The sequence below is a fragment of the Gobius niger genome (genome assembly GCF_951799975.1).
Source record: "Gobius niger genome assembly, chromosome: 10".
NCBI lineage: Eukaryota > Metazoa > Chordata > Actinopteri > Gobiiformes > Gobiidae > Gobius > Gobius niger.
Genome location: NC_136861.1, coordinates 14204490 through 14221714, shown reverse-complemented (window position 1 = coordinate 14221714; position 17225 = coordinate 14204490). Strand labels below are relative to the sequence as shown.

Genomic DNA, 17225 nt, shown 5'->3' with positions numbered 1-17225 from the left:
GACATTTTTGGTCTTGTACAGAGAGATCATGGACCCAGTGACTGATATTCATGATATTTTTTTTTATTCGTATATTTTCTTTTGAGCTACGACTTGTGAAAGTGTAATGCTGTTAATAGGAAAAACTGGCCCCTGCCCCCCGCTGGGTCCGATGACATCATCACATTCTAGAATCTGCAACCCAGCAATAGCTCAGCATCAGTTGTTGATGAATGTCATAGCCAGAAATAAAGTTCTTCTTCATCAAACAAAGGGTTTACCTGTCGATTTGTGTGTCTACATTTTACTCCTATCAACCAATAAACTAAAAAGTGAGTGCTTGACCTCAGTTGCCTTACAGTACTTAGATGTGAAATTAGCTCTCGGGCGCCCTCTAGCGCGCGCGTAACAAACCTCCACCATGTCATAGTTTCACTTTCTGTCAACGCTCGTAAAGACTGAAGCTGTTCGGTATGAGTCGAGAAAACGCCACGAATTAAGCAAGGTTGGTAATCACTAAACATTGCGGGTAACGACGATGTTCTTAGGCACTTATAGAATTGTTGCCGAATCACTGTGTTTTGCAACTTTTTATAACAAAGCGAGAGGCGGTTTTAGATGCAGATCGCACTTCCTTGACTGTGTTTCCCCCGTGTTTTCGTGACGGGCCATCTGCACACTTAGCTTTTTGAATCGGTTTCGGGCCTGATTGTCAACAGGAAGCGCGTATGCTGCTACTCGAGCAGTAAATGGACGATGCGCAATGCACGTCCAGGTAAAGTTTATAGCCTTTAGCCTGATTTGCTTATGCAGAACCTATGAATCTGGACGGTTTGGTTACACCTGTCACCTTTGCATTATGTAAAGTCTGCGTGGGGTTTGCCTTCATGATACTGTACCTGCTGCTTCTCCTCCTGGGTAATACCGGTGTAACGAGACCAGTCAGAGGCTGCAGCAAAACAATGGCTCAAATCAGGGCTGTGGAGTCTAGACCAACCTTTTGTTTTGTCTCGTGTACCTGTTGAGTCTTTCATTGCTACTCAAAAGTACCCCTAAAATCTAAAGTGCAGCCAATTACTTAGAAAATGATAGCACAACTCAGATGTATACTGGTAATTAGCTGTGTATTGTGTTAAAAAATAAAGCAAAAAGACTCTCACCTTTTATGGCAAATGATCATTGTTGTATTGAAATAGAAGGCTACTGTTTCATTTCAGAGCCAAAACATTTCCTTGTGATCGCGTACCCCCTGGGGTCACACTGGTCTAGAATACACTACATTTCTATCCCCTTGTCCTGGTTTTGTTCTTGTTTAGACCTGGTTAAGTCTGGCTTTGTTCATACTTCAGTTTAATCTTGTTTAATTCCACTATTGGACTGATTTGGCCCTGGTACTCAGGCCTATTGAGACCTATTTTTTGACCTTTTTAAGTCCTTGTTCTTTATCCCCGTTTCCAAGGTTTTGTTCTTGTGTGGACTGGTTCAGTGCCAGTTTAGTCATACCCCCTTCTTCAGGCCTGGTTATGTGACCTCAGTGTTGCATACAGATATGGCTAGAATATCCTTAACTACAACACCGAGGCGGCAACACAATATTTATCAATCACATCTTGTGTATTCAGCCCTGATCCCCAATAAGGCTATGATTTATTTGTAATGTACTGTATATTGTATTTGTAAACAATTATACACATTTGAAAGAGCAGACCACAGATTTACACTGTTATTGGTTTAGTTAGACTGAATTAAAACAAAAAATCTCGATGCTGCTCTGAAACGGACTTTCTCTTTGTTGTTGATGTAGTGTCCTAGTAACCTCCAATAGAGGGTGTCATATAACCACACATCTCACTCTCGCTTCTGATTTAAGGGTGGGGTCTTCCAATGCCATCATTTTTTCCCTGATAAAAATGTAATGAAGAATTCTGAAACTCACAGGTACAAGTTTGGCAGTCTGAAAAAAGCGTAGTATAAATGTAATCCACCCGTTATTAAGTTTTCAGATTATTTGAAACATGAAATGGTTGCATTAAAAATCTTACTTCTTAAATATAAACATTTAAAGTCATTTGAAGTTGTCATTTCTATTGATCTATTGTTGTCTATCCGAGGTCAATTTCTTTCTTTTTTTCCCCTGTGTGTCCTCCCAGCAGATGGCAGAGCAGGGCAGGACAGTGCGGGTGACGGGGCTGCCCTCAGAAATCCAGAAGGAGAGACTGGAAGACAAACTGTGCATCCACTTCCAGAGAGGCAGCAATGGAGGAGGAGAGGTGGCCTCAGTATCCACAGTCAAAACATCGCCGGACTTTGCCCTCATCACTTTTGAGGACAGCAGAGGTCAGTCCACTGCACTATGTCCCCTTGAATAAACCACATATATATGTGTATATAAACAGTTAAAGTGGGATTGCATTATTTTACTTTCTTAGCTGTGGTCCAAACTCATTCCGAAAGCTCTATAACACATTTCTAACACCCCAATCACAGAGATGGATTAAAAAATCGGTTTCACAACTTCACACAAAAAAACGACAACTCCTGCCATCTAGTTCACGTTAAAAAGGCTTTATAATTAGATGCACGGTGCACAAACTAATTTTTGCTTTTACAATTTACTAAAGGATAACACAAATTTTATTCCACTGGAGAAAAAAACATAGAAGACCTATTAATTATGCATTAAAGAGTACGAATTTTAATCACTGTTGATTAAAACATACAGTACGTTTCCATATGGAGCTAGGACTCATCTGAAAAAGAGCTTCTACTCTCAGTGGACTTTCCAAAGTAAATAATATCCATCCATCCATTTTCTTCTGCTTTATTTGGGGCCTGGTTGCGGAGGGAGCGGTTTGAGCAGAGATGCCCAGACTTCCCTGTCCACGCACTGTCTCCAACTCTTCTGGGGGTGTCTTTCCCGGGGGCGTCCTCTCAATGAGACATGCCTGGAACACCTCCCCAGGGATGCAGCCCAGAGGCATCCAGAACAGATGCTCCTCTCTCAGCTGGCTCCTCTCGATGTAAAGGAGCAGCAACTCTAATCCGAGTCCATTCGGATGGCAGAGCTCCCCTATCTCTAAGGGTGCGCCCAGTCATCCTGCGAGGGAAACTCATTTTTGTCCACCTGTATCTGCGATCTTGTCCTTTTGGTCATTACCCAAATCTCATGACCATAGGTGAGTGTAGGAACATAGATCGACCGATTCACCACAACAGTCTGTCGATCTCACGCTCCATCAATCCCTCACTCGTGAACTAGACCCCGAGATACTTGAACTCTTCCACTCCACCGACCTGGAGAGGGGAAGCAGCTTTATCCAGTGGAGAACCATGACTTCGGATTTGGAGGTGCGGATCCTCATCCCAGTTTCAGTCGACCCCAGTTAGATAATTGTCAAATAAAAAAAAACCCGAGTGCACATTTTAAAAAATGTTACAATATTCCAAGTATCTGGAAATAGTAATAAGATTGTGGTTGATTCCATTACGGTCATACGGTATGGTCCTTCGTTGATTGAGTTGCACTGAATCAGCTGAGCTATAGGATTGTTTCCCTAAAGGTTAAAACTATTCTTTTGGCATCTCTGCTATTCCTAGGCCATAGTGAGGCATTGTGTTGGCTGTCACCAGTGATTTAAGCAGCGGGAATGTTGGCGTGTGACCCAATAGAACAGCCCTTGCTTTAGCTAAGTGCTTAGTCAGGACGCCTCACATACTGAGATTCATTTGGCTCCGCTGACCCCTCGCTCTCTCTCTCTCTCAGTGGCACAGAGGGTCATTCAGCAGAACCAGCACATTCTCGAGGTGGATGGCGAGAGGTTTAACCTGACTGTGAAGGACCATCATGCAGATCTCCACCAAGATAAGGTACGCTTTATGCAAAACTCGGGTCACGCAACATGTGAAATGAAATGAAAGATCCGACACCACCAATGAAAATTTTATTATTGAAGCCACACAACATTGGTCTTTGTCACAACAAGAACTCTTAAACAGCAATACCAAGCGTTCATGTTATGGGTTATCAAAATAATCCACTAATGTCTGTAAACCCCACGTTTCCCAACACTTCTACTCACCAACTTCATTGATCTGTTTTTCTCTTTTGTTTTTAAGATTATCATAAACCTCTCCGCTACTGTCGACTGTAGCCAGCTCTCTGCGGCAAGGAAGACGCTGAAAGCCCTCAATAAGAATCACCCTGATGTCCAAATTAGCCACAATTCAGCGCAGGGACTTTGCAATTTAAGTGGCAGCTACTCCACAGTCCAGGCGGCTTTAGCACAGCTGCTTGGCCAAAACGAACACCCACAGACATCACACAACAAGGACCTAAAGACCAGCAATGACAGCGAGCCAAATCACGCACCGCCATTACCTATTACGCAGGTGTTACATGACCAAAGTAGAGCTCCTACGGATGAAAAGGAGAAGCCGCTCGTGGAAAAGCACACTTCAAGTTCGCAAAGAGATATCACGCCCGGTGGATATGAATGGGAGGGTCAGGGTGCAGCAGCGAGCCCCCCTGGGTTTGCAGAAGACTTTTCCCTAATAGTGGATGCAGACATGTTTCAGTACTTGCAGAAATCTTGCACCGAAGAGTACCACCAAATCCTAAGGCGGCATGGCGTGGCGGTGATGGACTACACGCACGAAGGCTTGACCACTCTGTTATTGCAAGTCACGTCTGGGGATGGCGAACGCAAGCAAGCGTGCATATGGAAGGCCAAGGACGAAATAAGCCGTCTGTACGAGGCAAACCAGGCCAGTGTGTGCAGAGAAAAGCTTTCGAAGGCGACCCTCCCGGAAGGAATGGGCCTCAAACAAGCGATGGAAAAACTGAGCTGCAAATTTGCGAAGCTTCTTCTCAGCGAAGACAAGCGGAATATTTACTTTATCGGAAGTAGGGAGGACGTCAGCGAAGCAAAGACATTTATGCTACTTCTCAAACACAACCGAGAGGACAAAACAGATGTAACCAGCCCGAGGAGGTTTCAAGACTCGTTGCCGGTCAGTGAAGTCAAAGCCCCAGTTGCAAGTCTTGGCAGTTTGGAAAGCAATGGTTTAGATCACGTGGAGAATGAGAGCAGGTTAGATGGATCTACTAAGGTTAAACTAGCCGCGCAGTTTCCTAAAGATTCACGTTTGGCTCCGATTGGAAGTAAAACAAGCAATTTCGCAGTGAGAGCGCACCCACCTTCGAAGACCAGAACTCACCAAGGCCCAGTATTCGGCTACGACGTGCTCTCTGACACCAAAGGAAGCGTCTCTTCGAATGCGCAAAGCACCGGTGGGGATGTTTTGTTTAAAAGCAGGGACACAACGATGGACACAAAGCCCAAAACGACAACCATGAGCCCGATTCAGTCTGATAGTTTGGCTACACCCTCACCTCAGAACGCCTCTGGATCAAGCCTGAGACGATCGAGTAGTTTTGCGGGAGTGACATCAAAAAGGCAGGAAGAAGTCTCTCCGAAAAGCGACACGGAAACAGGGAAAGGAAGAGGGAGGTCGTCCAGTTTCAGCGGCTCAAAGCAAGAACACAGTGTCCAGATTAGTGTTAACGTTATTCTCTGGCTCCATCTGAAAAAAGCTTACAAACCCAGGATAGCAGAGTTAACGTCTGAGATCCAAATGACTGAACAGCGTTCAGAGAGAAGTAAAGATATTACATTTCTTTTAACAGGGACAAATTCATCAAAGGTCATAGAGTGTCAGGAAGGTTTACAAAGGCTAATCGATACAGTCAGCGTTGATTTTACTTTGAAATCAATATCATTGTCAGATCTTGGAGTGACTGATAGCACTAATGACATATTACAGGCATGTTGTGCTGAAATCCACAGCCGGTACAAGAAAATATCTGTAGAAATCACGGAGAAAACCTTGCATCTCTTAGGTCCAGAAGAGCTGTGTTCTCAAGTTTTCAAATTGCTCTGTGAAGTTTTCTCTGGTCCTCAACTTTCTTCCGTACAGCAAGACTACTCGCGCCCTTCAACGTCAGACGGATCTCACGGTTCACGAAGAGCCCAAATTAATGGCGTTTCACCACGGAAAGATGCAGTTATTAAGGAGAAAGTGAAGGTGGAAAATTATGCTCAAAATGCTCAAGAATCAGTCTTAAAAGCCAGTGTCAATGGATCGGTGACATCTCGTGTGGATAAAACTAAAAGACAGCAGACGACAGCAGCTGCAGGAGGCCTAGTGTGTGGGGTATGTGAGAGAGCCGGGGAAACAGTGAAAAAGACCCTATGTGGAGAGGCCTTATGTTCCAAATGTCAGGAGGCTGGGACCTGGGGCATACGGGGGAAGATGACCTACACGACCCTATCCATGAGTCTCCCAGGGCACATCAAGGATCCCACCATCAAGATCATCTATTCCATTCCGGACGGCATTCAAGGGGTGAGAGCTGCTAAATTTATCTTAATTAAAATATAAAGTTTTTCATATGACCTTCATATAATGAAACTATAAAATGTTTTGAACGTTGGGTTTTAGGCTTCAAAAGTTGATGAGCTACTTGCTGCTAGTATCACCAGTGATGTAATAGTCATAATCAAACTAAGTTCTGGTCCTGAACATTTAACCAGTAGTTTGTCCTTCCCCTGTCTGTCCCACAGGAGAACCATCCGTCTCCAGGAAAGCCTTTTAAGGGCGGTACATTTGAGGCTTATTTGCCGGATTGTGAGCAGTCCAGGAGGCTGCTGCCCCAGCTGGAGAGCGCCTTCAAGAAGGGCCACACCTTCACTGTGACCGCGGACGCGGCGGTCAACTGGGACATCATTCCACACAAGACCAGTCTGCAAGGGGGCAAGTCGGCGTAAGTAACTGATATTCTTTTCGGTCCATGGCTGGGCGGTTTATTAAGTCCTACATTTGTTGCATGATATAATATTAGGGCTGTGCAATTAATCGAAATTCGATTACGATTATTACACTAGAGGGTTTAGATGTCAATGAATCTAAACCCTTTGGATTCCAAATTCCTTCAACTTTATCACAATATCCAGCAGTGGTCAAAGTACTTGATTTCGTTACTAGAGTATAAAAAACAGATAATATTAGTCAAATATTACTCCAATAAAAGTAAAAGTTGCTCAGTCATCTTAAGTGGACCGACTTAAGTATTTGATGTAGATACTGCTTAAATATTCAAACAAGTACAAATCCTTTAAAATAAGTGTTAGGAAAAATAATATGGGCTTCACAAAATTGCTCCTGAATACATCCTCTGACTCCTTCCGACGGGGACAAACCTTCTTCCTTATTAAGAGTCAGTGATATTGACTGTACATCTACACAGCGCCACCTACTGTTCATAGAGTGTACATGAGGCTTTTAAAATAAATAAATAGGGCTGTGAACATTTCTGGCCTCAATATTTATTGTCAGTACACTTATATACATTTTTTCCTAATTTTTCTAATGTAATACTTTGGTTTTTACCCAAAGTAAATTTTGTCTTCATGTTCATTCTGGGATATTTTAAGATTAAGTACATTTTTAATCTTCAGAGTTAGCTGCTCTGGCATCATTGTCTTCAATAATATCGTTTATTGCGATAGTTTCCTTCCTCAATATATCAAACTTTAGATTTTGTCATCGTGACAGGCCTTTAAACAAAACACATTCACTGTTTACTGTGGAGTCGTCGTAGAATGTAGAGTAGAACATATTATATTGATCTTTCAAATATAGTGGAATAAAAGTAATACATTCTCAGCACACTACTCTAGAGCAGACCCTCAAAAACAAAGTACTTAAGTAAATGTACTTTGTTACTGACCACCTGTTCTGTTTAGTCTTTAGCCACATCACTCAAACCAGGAAGTATAAATGAACTGTGTAGGGATTTTTTTGAATCTCGTTTTCTGTGCTTTTCAGAAGTGGGTACCCAGACTCTTCTTACCTGAATCGCTTGTCGGACATCTTGAAGTCCTTGGGGATCCAGTCACCAGCCGCAACTTCAAAATCCGTTCCATTTGTGTAATCTAATGAAGTATATTGTTCTACTTGTCAAAGTCGTTATTCAAGCTTTACATTATTGTTACTATGAATCAACTTTACATTTTTTTTAATACAGATCTTTCCACTTTCATCAATATATTTTCTACTTGACACAGTTTTATATAGATATGTACATTTTCCATTCTTTTGTATTTTAATTTTCTGGAAATAAAGACCAGATTTCCAGACACTTTTTTTCGTTATGCTTTTTTATTAGTCCTGGAAAACATGTAAGGCATATGGTAACATTACACACTGAAGCGTTACAAGCCGTAGAGTGCCTCGTGGACATCTTGGCACCAAACTCAAGCACAAAAGCAGCATCAGTTGAAAGGGTTTATTTAAAGAACAATGTCGACCAGGAAAATTGACAAAACAATTCACGACAGGAAGTGGACGGGGTAGGAGTAGCTTGAGGAAAATGATTTTGTTTGTTTTGTAAATTTATAACAAAAAAAAAAGGAAACAATGCTGGGTTTTCAAGCATAATCCCAGAGATAGGTTGAGAAATACCAGCTACGGCGTGACGGTGCCCACCAGGCAGAAGGCAATAGGGCAGTAGGGCAGGCGTGGCACAAACAGGGCAGTGGATTGGCAGAAACCTGGCAATTTGAGACGACTGGAAGAGCGGCTTATTCCCTAAGAAAATGGTTAATGAGCCGCAACGGAGATCTGTACACAACATGCTATAGAAATAACCAGAGAGGGGTAGTATTCAGTTACATTTACCCGAATAAAGCACTTCTTTGAGTAGTTTTATCATGCGGTACTTTTCACTTCTAAATGAGTAGTATTATAAAGGAGTATCTGTTCACTTTTTTGAATCTTGAGTAAAATAAAGTTACTCCTCTTGCTGTAAGTAGCAAATGCTTTATGCCGATGCATAAAACTGATATCGTTTATGTGTAGTTTGTCCTTCAGAATGTTTTCCTTTTGTATATTTATATGGCATTCTCTCTTCTTTATGTCTCTACGAAAACATAAATTAGACTTTTATGCTCAGTTACTCAGTAGTTAGAGTTCTTTGTTACTACTTTTATGTCTAATTAAATTAAAATTATTTAAAAGTAATGTTATTGTACTTCAGTAAATATTTTGGGCGAGGTCTAATATCACCAAGTAATTAGGTAATCCAGGATCAATGTAAAGTTATTTGCCCAGGACAAATGTTACAGCCAGCAAATCAGCCTAACCCTAACATTGGGTTGGGCAAACAACTTTAACATTGATCCTGGACTCTTAATTACTTGGTGATATCAGGAACGCCTCTGGGCGTAACGTGCCTCCAGGCGTGCCCTGGCAGACTGGACAGAGCAAATGGAGTTAGCAACAATTAAAGGAACAGGCCACCGTTTTTCCATACTGATATATGTTCTTACTTGAGCTTAGATGAGTTGATATGTCTGGTCTTTGTGCGTGCCCTCAGTCACGCCAAACGACCAAAGATGTTGTTAGCATTTGGCCTCTTCCAATGTATTCCTATAGCTCCACACGGGGTGAAGTTAGAAGCGACTAAGCTCTTCAACAGGGATCAAAAAGACCAGACAGGTACATATCAACTCGTCTAAGCTCGGGTAAGAACATATCACAGTATGGAAAAACGGTGGCCTGTTCCTTTAATGAAAAATTCACCTACATCATGAAAATGTCTCTTTTTTACCTTTTTAAATCCAAGATTTTACCAAGTAGAGTTACAATAGGTCTATGTGTTATTAAGCACAACTTAAATACCCAATGATGTTTTCCCAAGTATAATGAAACCTTCCGATGGAAATAACAAAGGATTATCTTATCTTATCTGAAACAAAATGTCTTAAGTTACGCTACGTTTTTTTCTTTGATATACATTAAAGTATGTCCCTCCTTTAAGATTCAGGTATAAACCAGAAATAAACTAGTTCTGAACCAGTATTAAGTTCGGTCTAAACTAGAGCAAAGCTGGGACTAAACATTCAAATTGGTTGTGGCTTTTGACAGATTAAACGGTTGAGGGGAAGAATTGCCCCTTTTATCCCAAAAGTTTTCCAGCCCCTTGTCCAGACCTGTCACATAAAACTAGTTTGTGAACACACTGCTGGTAATGCAGATTCATAATGCTATGTTTGAATACCTTCTTCTATTTGAAAGCCTTTTTGAAGCACTTGCATATCTGGAATGACTCGGCGAATAAACTTTACTGTAGATTAACTTTCGAGTTCAAACTTCAAACCGGCTCCGATCCAGAGTAATTGATTGACTTCATCTCAAAGGCACCTCGGCTAAAACAACACAGAGACGAATATCGGAGCCTTGAGATCACAATCGTTTTTCCACATGTTAATGGACTGAGGATTCCAGATGTCAGTGCTGTGTTTTATACGCACAGACTGGAGCGCGGTGTGGGCCCCGGTGCTGCTGTTGGGAGTTGGGAGTTGGGACTGCACTGGATCCGATTTTAGAGAACAGGGATCGGATGCAAAGCGGAAATGTCACGTCTGGGATTGGCCCGGGCCGAGGGGAGAGGGGCCATTATAGAACACCGATGGGGTTTGTGCAGGTGTGGGACAGTAACAGTGTGAAAACATCTGCACTGTACAACCTATTTAGAAGCAGTTATTAGAATATGAATGGGACTGAGAAGAACACCAAGTATGGGATGCTTTTGTTAAAACACATTTAGCAGAACTAATCTTCAAGCTTTTCACATTATATTGACAAAGAAACTACTGTAGTTAACATTGGTTGGCCTATAGTTGATCTCAAATGATTTTGTAACTCGACGCATCAGTGAGGAGTATGTGAAGTATATTAAAAACAAAGACACTTTATCAAGGTCATGTCACTGCTTATAGCTCCTTGACTTGAAAATGACCATCTTATCTTTGATTAAATGCTTAAAAAGTGCTTGAATTAAGACAATTTATGCTGATTTGGAGTAGGATTGGACTGTCTTGAAATAAGATTGCCAGCATTGTTTTTGCTTAAAACCAGAGAAATTAACTTGTGCACAAGACAAAAACACATGAAATGAGACAAAACTGTAACTTACTTCATATTACAATAGTAATACTGTTGCAGGAACGAAGTGTAGTTCACATTACAGTATCACTATGGTACAGTGTTACTGTAGTAATAATACACAGTATCACTAGTGTAATTGGCAGTACAGTAATATACTGGAACCCCGTTGCCAGTAGGTTACTGTAAAATCTACGATAAACCTTTTACAGTGTAAGAAAAAAACAATTTGCTCAAATACAGCACAATCCCAATATTTCAAGCACTTTAAGTCATTTCTATCCAAGACAACATAGCATTTTTTCTAGTGTTGTTTTTCTAGTGTTGTAGTATAATGCAGCATAACTTTATCCAGACTAATACTATTGTTAAATATTACAATAAATATGGTATGGTATGATTTTGGATAATTTATGGGCAGCTGTACTACTACTATAATTATGACATAAATTATATTCCCTAAAGAGATCCAACTGTCTTTCAATAAGCGTTCAATAAGCTTTATAATAAATGTAATTTTGTCAATCTTCATATCCCTGGCCTTCAGGAAACCCTGCCCGGTGCAAATGCTGAGTTACCACAGTGAAAGTTTGAGAAATGCGTTGATTTGCTTTGATGTAAAACCATTAAGTCAGTCAACACCCGAATGATCTGCACCAGTCATTTGATAAATTGCAAAAAAAGCACCTGTATTTGGGACACAAATTAGACACACTTTTGCTGACTGAGAATGCATCCAAAAAAACAGAATTGTCTTAATATTTTTTTTATGCACTGTTAATATCCAAAGCATTGACAGAGGAGAAAGTACATACATACAATTTGGCACACATGGTTGTTTTTCTTTTTTCTTTTTTTGTTTGGACCAACAGATTACATTTCAAGAAGAAAAAGATAAAAATAAGGAGTGCACGTTGTTGTTTTTTTGACAGGTCCCTGGACATTAGATTTTTCATGAGCTTTCAACTTTTAAACCCTCGGGAAACAGAAAACGAACAAAGAAACAAATCATAGAAATGTAAAATAAAGCAACATATTTCAGTAAAACATACTCTTCTTTTTATCTTTTGAAGCGATGGCACCATCCACAGGTTCACAAAGGGAGTCCAGCAGATTAGAACAACACTAACCATAGGCCGACATTACACAGTCGCTCCCCACACACCAGCGTCGCGTGGCATTCGCACTCCGATCCGGTCCGACGGGAAATCCACTCCGCGTTTTTACCACCACCGCTAAAGAGGACGGTCGGAGCGAGCGCGTTTTGGGTTTTGTCTGCCACACAAGAGAACACTAGTGGGGGGGAAAGGGAGTATCTTTATTACCTGACTTGAAATAGGAGCATTAATCTTCATTCTTGGTAAGTTTTGAGCTCATTCGGGTCCAGATTTGTCCATTAGTCCACATATTTCTGGTTTATGCTCATTTATGCTAGCAAATCTATGCTAGCTAGGTAGGAGAATTGCACTTGAAATAATTTTAGTTAGTGATAACAAATCAACTACTGAACTGGCAAATAATTCATGTGGAGAGAAACTTGAAAGATAAGCTGTTAATTGTCTAAACTTGGTCACAATGTCGTTGTGTCGGTTCTCAGTCGCTCAGGAGTCGTTCCAAGCCATCATCTGTACCGGGTTGGTTGCTTAGTGAAGTTTGTTTTCGCCTTTCACAACAACTTGTCAGACTGCACCAAAAGTTATGAAAACATTTCAACAGCACGTTTTTACATAGTTGCCCTTTGAAGAAGAGAGTTGGATGACTCTCGAAACGTCGGCCAACTATGTAAAAATGTCCAGTCGAAATGTTTTTTGGGTCAATCTTCGTAAGGACAAACAACCCAGCGCAGATTACGACTTGCTCAACCCTTCTCTGCAATGGAAATCTCCTGTACGACTGAGAGTCAATGCAAACAGAGTGTTTTAGTTCCAAGTTTATAAACCCAATTACAGATCTTGGATAACGTTTCTCGAGTATACATTTTGGCTCCTGTACTCATCGGTGAAAATGAGATGCATTTGTGTTTGGAAAGCTGTTGGACGACTGAGAGCGCACGTAAGTATGATGCTTTTTTTGTTGTTGTTGCCATATTTCAAACAATACGAAGGAATTGTTGAAGCCATACGGGGACCGGAGTGCGGATGCCGAGCTTGTGAGTGCATTAAATCAGCGAGCAGAGTGCAAAAATACCGACTGTCCTCAATACATAACATAAGCCACTTGTCAGACATGGGGGGGGAGGGGGAGGAGTGAGAGAAGTGAGAGGGATAAGGGGGTAAATGCTACGTCGTCGTACTGTAGCGAAGTGTAGGTCAAGTGAAAGGAAAGGCCGGATATAGGTGCTTTTTAAAACCCCATTTTAACAACCTGAGGACACACACACGCACACGCACAATGGCACACCACGCGGCACATGAGGGAGGCCACTCATGCTAAACAAACACAACAACTTTTTTTTTATTCATTTTTTTTTTAAACACTTTTTTACTTTTAGTTTTGTACAAAGTCACTAGTCACCATCTGAGACCCCGGACACATAGACGAGAGAGCAGACAAGGCGAGGTGTAAAGGTGTCTCGTCATCGATGCTTTTATTTGGTCCTGGAGAAAGCGTTTTTTCTATAGGTAACTTTTGACTTGATTTGTTTTGGACACAAGAACGTATGCTATGCTAACAATGTGCTAAAATGCATTGTAGGCTTTTACAGGTATGGACAAGAGATTACAGTGACGGTTTGGCTCATCAAAAGTGGGGAATGACACGAAAGATAATGTTTTATGGACATATCAGCTTAATTTTGATGCTAGTTCCAGATGTGTATGAATGGGGAGGAGTCAGGAAAGGGCAGATCACATTTCAAACATACAGCAACATGCTATAGGTGTTAGCCGACAGAAGATTTTTGTAAGGGGAGCAGTGTGCTAGTGTGGTTGTAGCATACATTGTCGAATGAAAGTTAACTTCATCTTTTTTTTTTTTGTCCTAAAAGTACCCTAAAATGCCTGTAACGATAAAAAGGACTGAACACAGGCAGGCGGGAGGAGCGCAAGGGGAGAGAGAAAAGAGCACAGTGCCATCTCTGACGCCTGTTGCTATGCCGACCAAATGAAGAGAGGAGAGAGAGAGAGAGAGAGAGAGAGAGAGAGAACCGACGCTCTACTCGCAGGTCAGGCGCATCGACAAGACGGCGTGAAAAAAAGCTGAAAATAAACTCTTCCTCTTGACCGAAAAGTGTGTGTCATTGTGTTTTGTGTTTTTTTTTTTGGGAGATTGAAGCGGTGTTACTCCAAGTCTCGTGAAAGTGTTGGTAAAATATTTACAATATCAGTGAATCGAATGCCAACGTTACAGCGCCAGTGCCAGTCCCGAATAGGGGTAGGGTAGCGTCGGGAATGGCATCTAACGTAATGTCGTAGATGATGAACATGTGGTGCAATGTCATCAATTGAAATGCCATTTAAAAAAACAACAACAATCTTTTATCGCATAAGGCCACGAGGCAATGTACTTTTCGCCGGAGCCAAGTTTGAATAAATTACGAGGCATCTGAGTAGTGCTGCAGAACAATATGCAAATCATTGTTCTGAAGAAGTACATACTGTATATTAAATTCATTCAGGAATGCTATGGGTTTTTTTAGCGAGAATGTGTGACTACTGCATCCCCACAGCTCCCTCTTTCATTACATTGACTGTACAAGAGTGTAATCCAGAGACAAACTTCTCTTTTAATTGGGACCGGTTGCTCGTTGCCAACAGTTGGTCGGCGAGAAAGGGAAAAAAAAAAAGCCGTAACTATGGGGGAAGTAGCTGAGCAATGATTTCTCCCTCCCCATTCAAGGCGGCAAAGAAAGGCTCATTATAAGGGAAATAATTCATATTCAAGCAAGCGCAGGCAGTGGCTCTATTAGGTTTAGCAGCATTCAAAGGCAGCTCGTGCATTAAAAAGACCTTTAAAAAAAAAAAAAACAGAGTAAGTTCGACAAGATTCGCCTATTAGCCCGTGGATGCTAATGCTTTTCGACGGTTGTAAGCGCGGGACGGGGTTTGGTCGAATCGCTCGTCTCCGTTCTCGTCTATGGGTCCGGTGCTGTAGAAGGGGTTTGGGAGTACTGTATGTGTGGGAGGGGGTTAAAAAGGAGAGGGATTTGGGGTGAAACCAGTGAGGGAGAGAGAGGAGTGAGACAGGTAGAAATCTGAGCGAGCCGATTTAGCACAGTCGGAGGTGAGGCGCAGAAGGGGAGGGGAGGGGAGGAGTGGGCGGGGCTATGGAGCAGGCATGGACCGGTGTCGTCAAGGGAATATGTGGTTTTTGTTAAGGCCTGGACTTTTTGAAACTTCACCACTAAATTTACATGCAGATTATTCACTGGTATTTGCAGTTATTGGGTTTGTAAGTCGTTTGTATTTATCGGGGCTGCACAATATATCGCCAAATTGTTGGAATCGCAATAGTACTTTGGATATTTACACATTTTTGCCAACACAGCCCAAACTGACAGACATGTGATACCTTAAAAATGTGCAAAATGTCCATTCCAGTTATGTTTTTTTTCTAATTTAGTTTCATTTTAGCATCGTTGCCTTTTCGTTATGATAATGCAGCCCTAATACAAAAACATGTACCTTTCTGACCAGACATGTGGCAGTCTATTTAGCTTTAACAGCATCTTGTTAGTAAAAAATCCCACCTAATTTCCTACCAGTCAAATTGAGCATTAGAGATTGCCTTTGCGCAAGTTGGGTCCCGTTTCAACCAATAAGGCGTGGCGTCTACAGGTGAATGGCTTGCATACAGGTTTTGCATACGTATAATTGTAAGAAATCGGAGCAAAAGCCCTATCTGACTTGCATATTCTTAAAGCTCCACGTCTGAAACGGGCAATGAGAAATCGACGTTTGTCATTAATTTGAAATAAACCCTATGTTGTAAATGTCAGTAAATGTGAATGTGCATACAAATTTGCGTTAGGGGGGGTAAAACCAGGCCCAAGGAACACATAGCCCCTTTTAGACGGCACTTTATTCACAGTATAATCCAATAGTGTGTTTCCAAATACTGCTGTAGTGTTAATTACTGATATGGATGCGTGGACGTTGATGTGTACGCTTGATTCTGCTTCTCGATCTGAAAGATGAGAAAACGTTTGGCGCCGTCTAAAAGAGGCTACACTTTGCATTGGGAAATCAGCACAGGAGTTGATATGACAGAGGAGGACAGTGGTCATTTGGATGTAAAATACACTGTTGCGCACAAAATTGGAATAATATTTTTTGCGTTGTGAAACACAGCGCGATAAGTAATGCATTTGGTCGTGAAAACAATAATCACTGCTGTCAAACAATAACGTCTTGCAGTTTAGCTTGGTTGGTAGTGCACACTAGGAGCAGAAAACTTCATGAAACTTATCTTAGACGTATCCTTGGAGCGCCCTCCGCTGGCAGCAGGGCGAAGTAAACACGGCTAAGAACAACGTACGAACCTCCAATATTAGTCAATGGCATGCTAACAAATCAGTAGATGTAGTTTGAACGCAGAGCGGGTTTGAAGATGGTTTATGGTCTTTGAAAATGCGGAGGAAACTTCCAGATTCCAGATCTATAACGCAAGCAAAGTCCAGCGCTTCAGCAGTAGAAGAACAAACGACTAAAGTAAAAGGGATCACTCAAAACTACGTGAATGAAGACATGGTGGATTTTTTAGGCAAAATAACATTCAGTCTCAAAATATTATTCCAACTTTATGGGCAAAACATTGTATAGGTAACAGTGAATCCTAAAATATTCCGTAAAGAACCTCCGGGAAATGCACCCTGCCTCCCCCACACCACACCAGACCACGCCCCCCGTTCCCAGGACAGAAACTCCACTACCCACAGTCCTTCATTTCTCCTCTTTCTTAGGCTCCTCCTCCTTTTTTTCCTCCTTTTTCTCCTCTTTCTTCTCCTCCTTCTTCTCCTCCTTTTTCTCCTCTTTCTTTTCCTCCTTTTTCTTGGCATCGTCCTTCTTCTTGTCATCTTTCTTCTTGTCTTCTTTCTTCTTGTCCTCTTTCTTGTCCTCCTTTTTGGTCTCCTCCTTCTTCTCCTCCTCGGGCATTGGCTCCGTGGTGAGGATGATTTTGCCAACGTTGTTCCGCTCCTGCATCTTCCTCATGGCGTCGCCAACCTAGAAACGCAGAAGCAAAGGAATGAGAGACACAAAAGGCAACAATAAAGCAATAAAATGTATGCAACGATAGAAGCA

General features: G+C 41.7%; 2 protein-coding genes and 1 long non-coding RNA gene across 4 annotated transcripts in view; 2 read left to right on the top strand and 1 right to left on the bottom strand.

Annotated features, from left to right (window-relative positions):
* Nucleotides 1-6265: 6265 nt before the first annotated feature.
* On the top strand, nucleotides 6266-8115 carry LOC306969470 (putative E3 ubiquitin-protein ligase DTX3). 2 transcript variants are annotated; one of them, XM_079565094.1, is made up of 3 exons: nucleotides 6266-6384; nucleotides 6603-6802; nucleotides 7870-8115. In XM_079565094.1, the coding sequence occupies exons 1-3, from the start codon at nucleotides 6292-6294 to the stop codon at nucleotides 7970-7972; spliced, it is 396 nt and encodes a 131-aa protein (XP_079421220.1). In that variant the 5' UTR covers nucleotides 6266-6291; the 3' UTR covers nucleotides 7973-8115. The 2 variants fall into 2 exon arrangements, with proteins under 2 accessions (XP_079421220.1, XP_079421219.1); XM_079565093.1 differs by having other exon boundaries at nucleotides 7867-8113.
* A 2967-nt stretch (nucleotides 8116-11082) lies between these two features.
* Nucleotides 11083-12442, top strand: LOC306969055. Its single transcript, XR_013793296.1, has 2 exons — nucleotides 11083-11131; nucleotides 11163-12442. It is a non-coding gene; the product is annotated as an uncharacterized lncRNA (long non-coding RNA).
* A 1005-nt stretch (nucleotides 12443-13447) lies between these two features.
* The window catches only part of vat1 (vesicle amine transport 1), a 64596-nt gene continuing 60818 nt past the window's right edge, over nucleotides 13448-17225 (bottom strand). Inside the window, exon 6 of the mRNA XM_079564500.1 lies at nucleotides 13448-17147. Coding sequence (XP_079420626.1) covers nucleotides 16866-17147 — 282 coding nt within the window. The 3' untranslated portion in view covers nucleotides 13448-16865. The remainder of the gene's footprint in view (nucleotides 17148-17225) is intronic.

Excerpts from the sequence above, each read along its gene's own strand:
- LOC306969470 (XM_079565093.1), top strand. The coding sequence starts at position 6,292 with ATGACCTACACGACCCTATCCATGAGTCTCCCAGGGCACATCAAGGAT. Across the intron at positions 6,385-6,602 it reads TTCCGGACGGCATTCAAGGG|GAGAACCATCCGTCTCCAGG; the intron begins GTGAGAGCTGCT and ends TCTGTCCCACAG. Across the intron at positions 6,803-7,866 it reads CTGCAAGGGGGCAAGTCGGC|AAGTGGGTACCCAGACTCTT; the intron begins GTAAGTAACTGA and ends TGTGCTTTTCAG.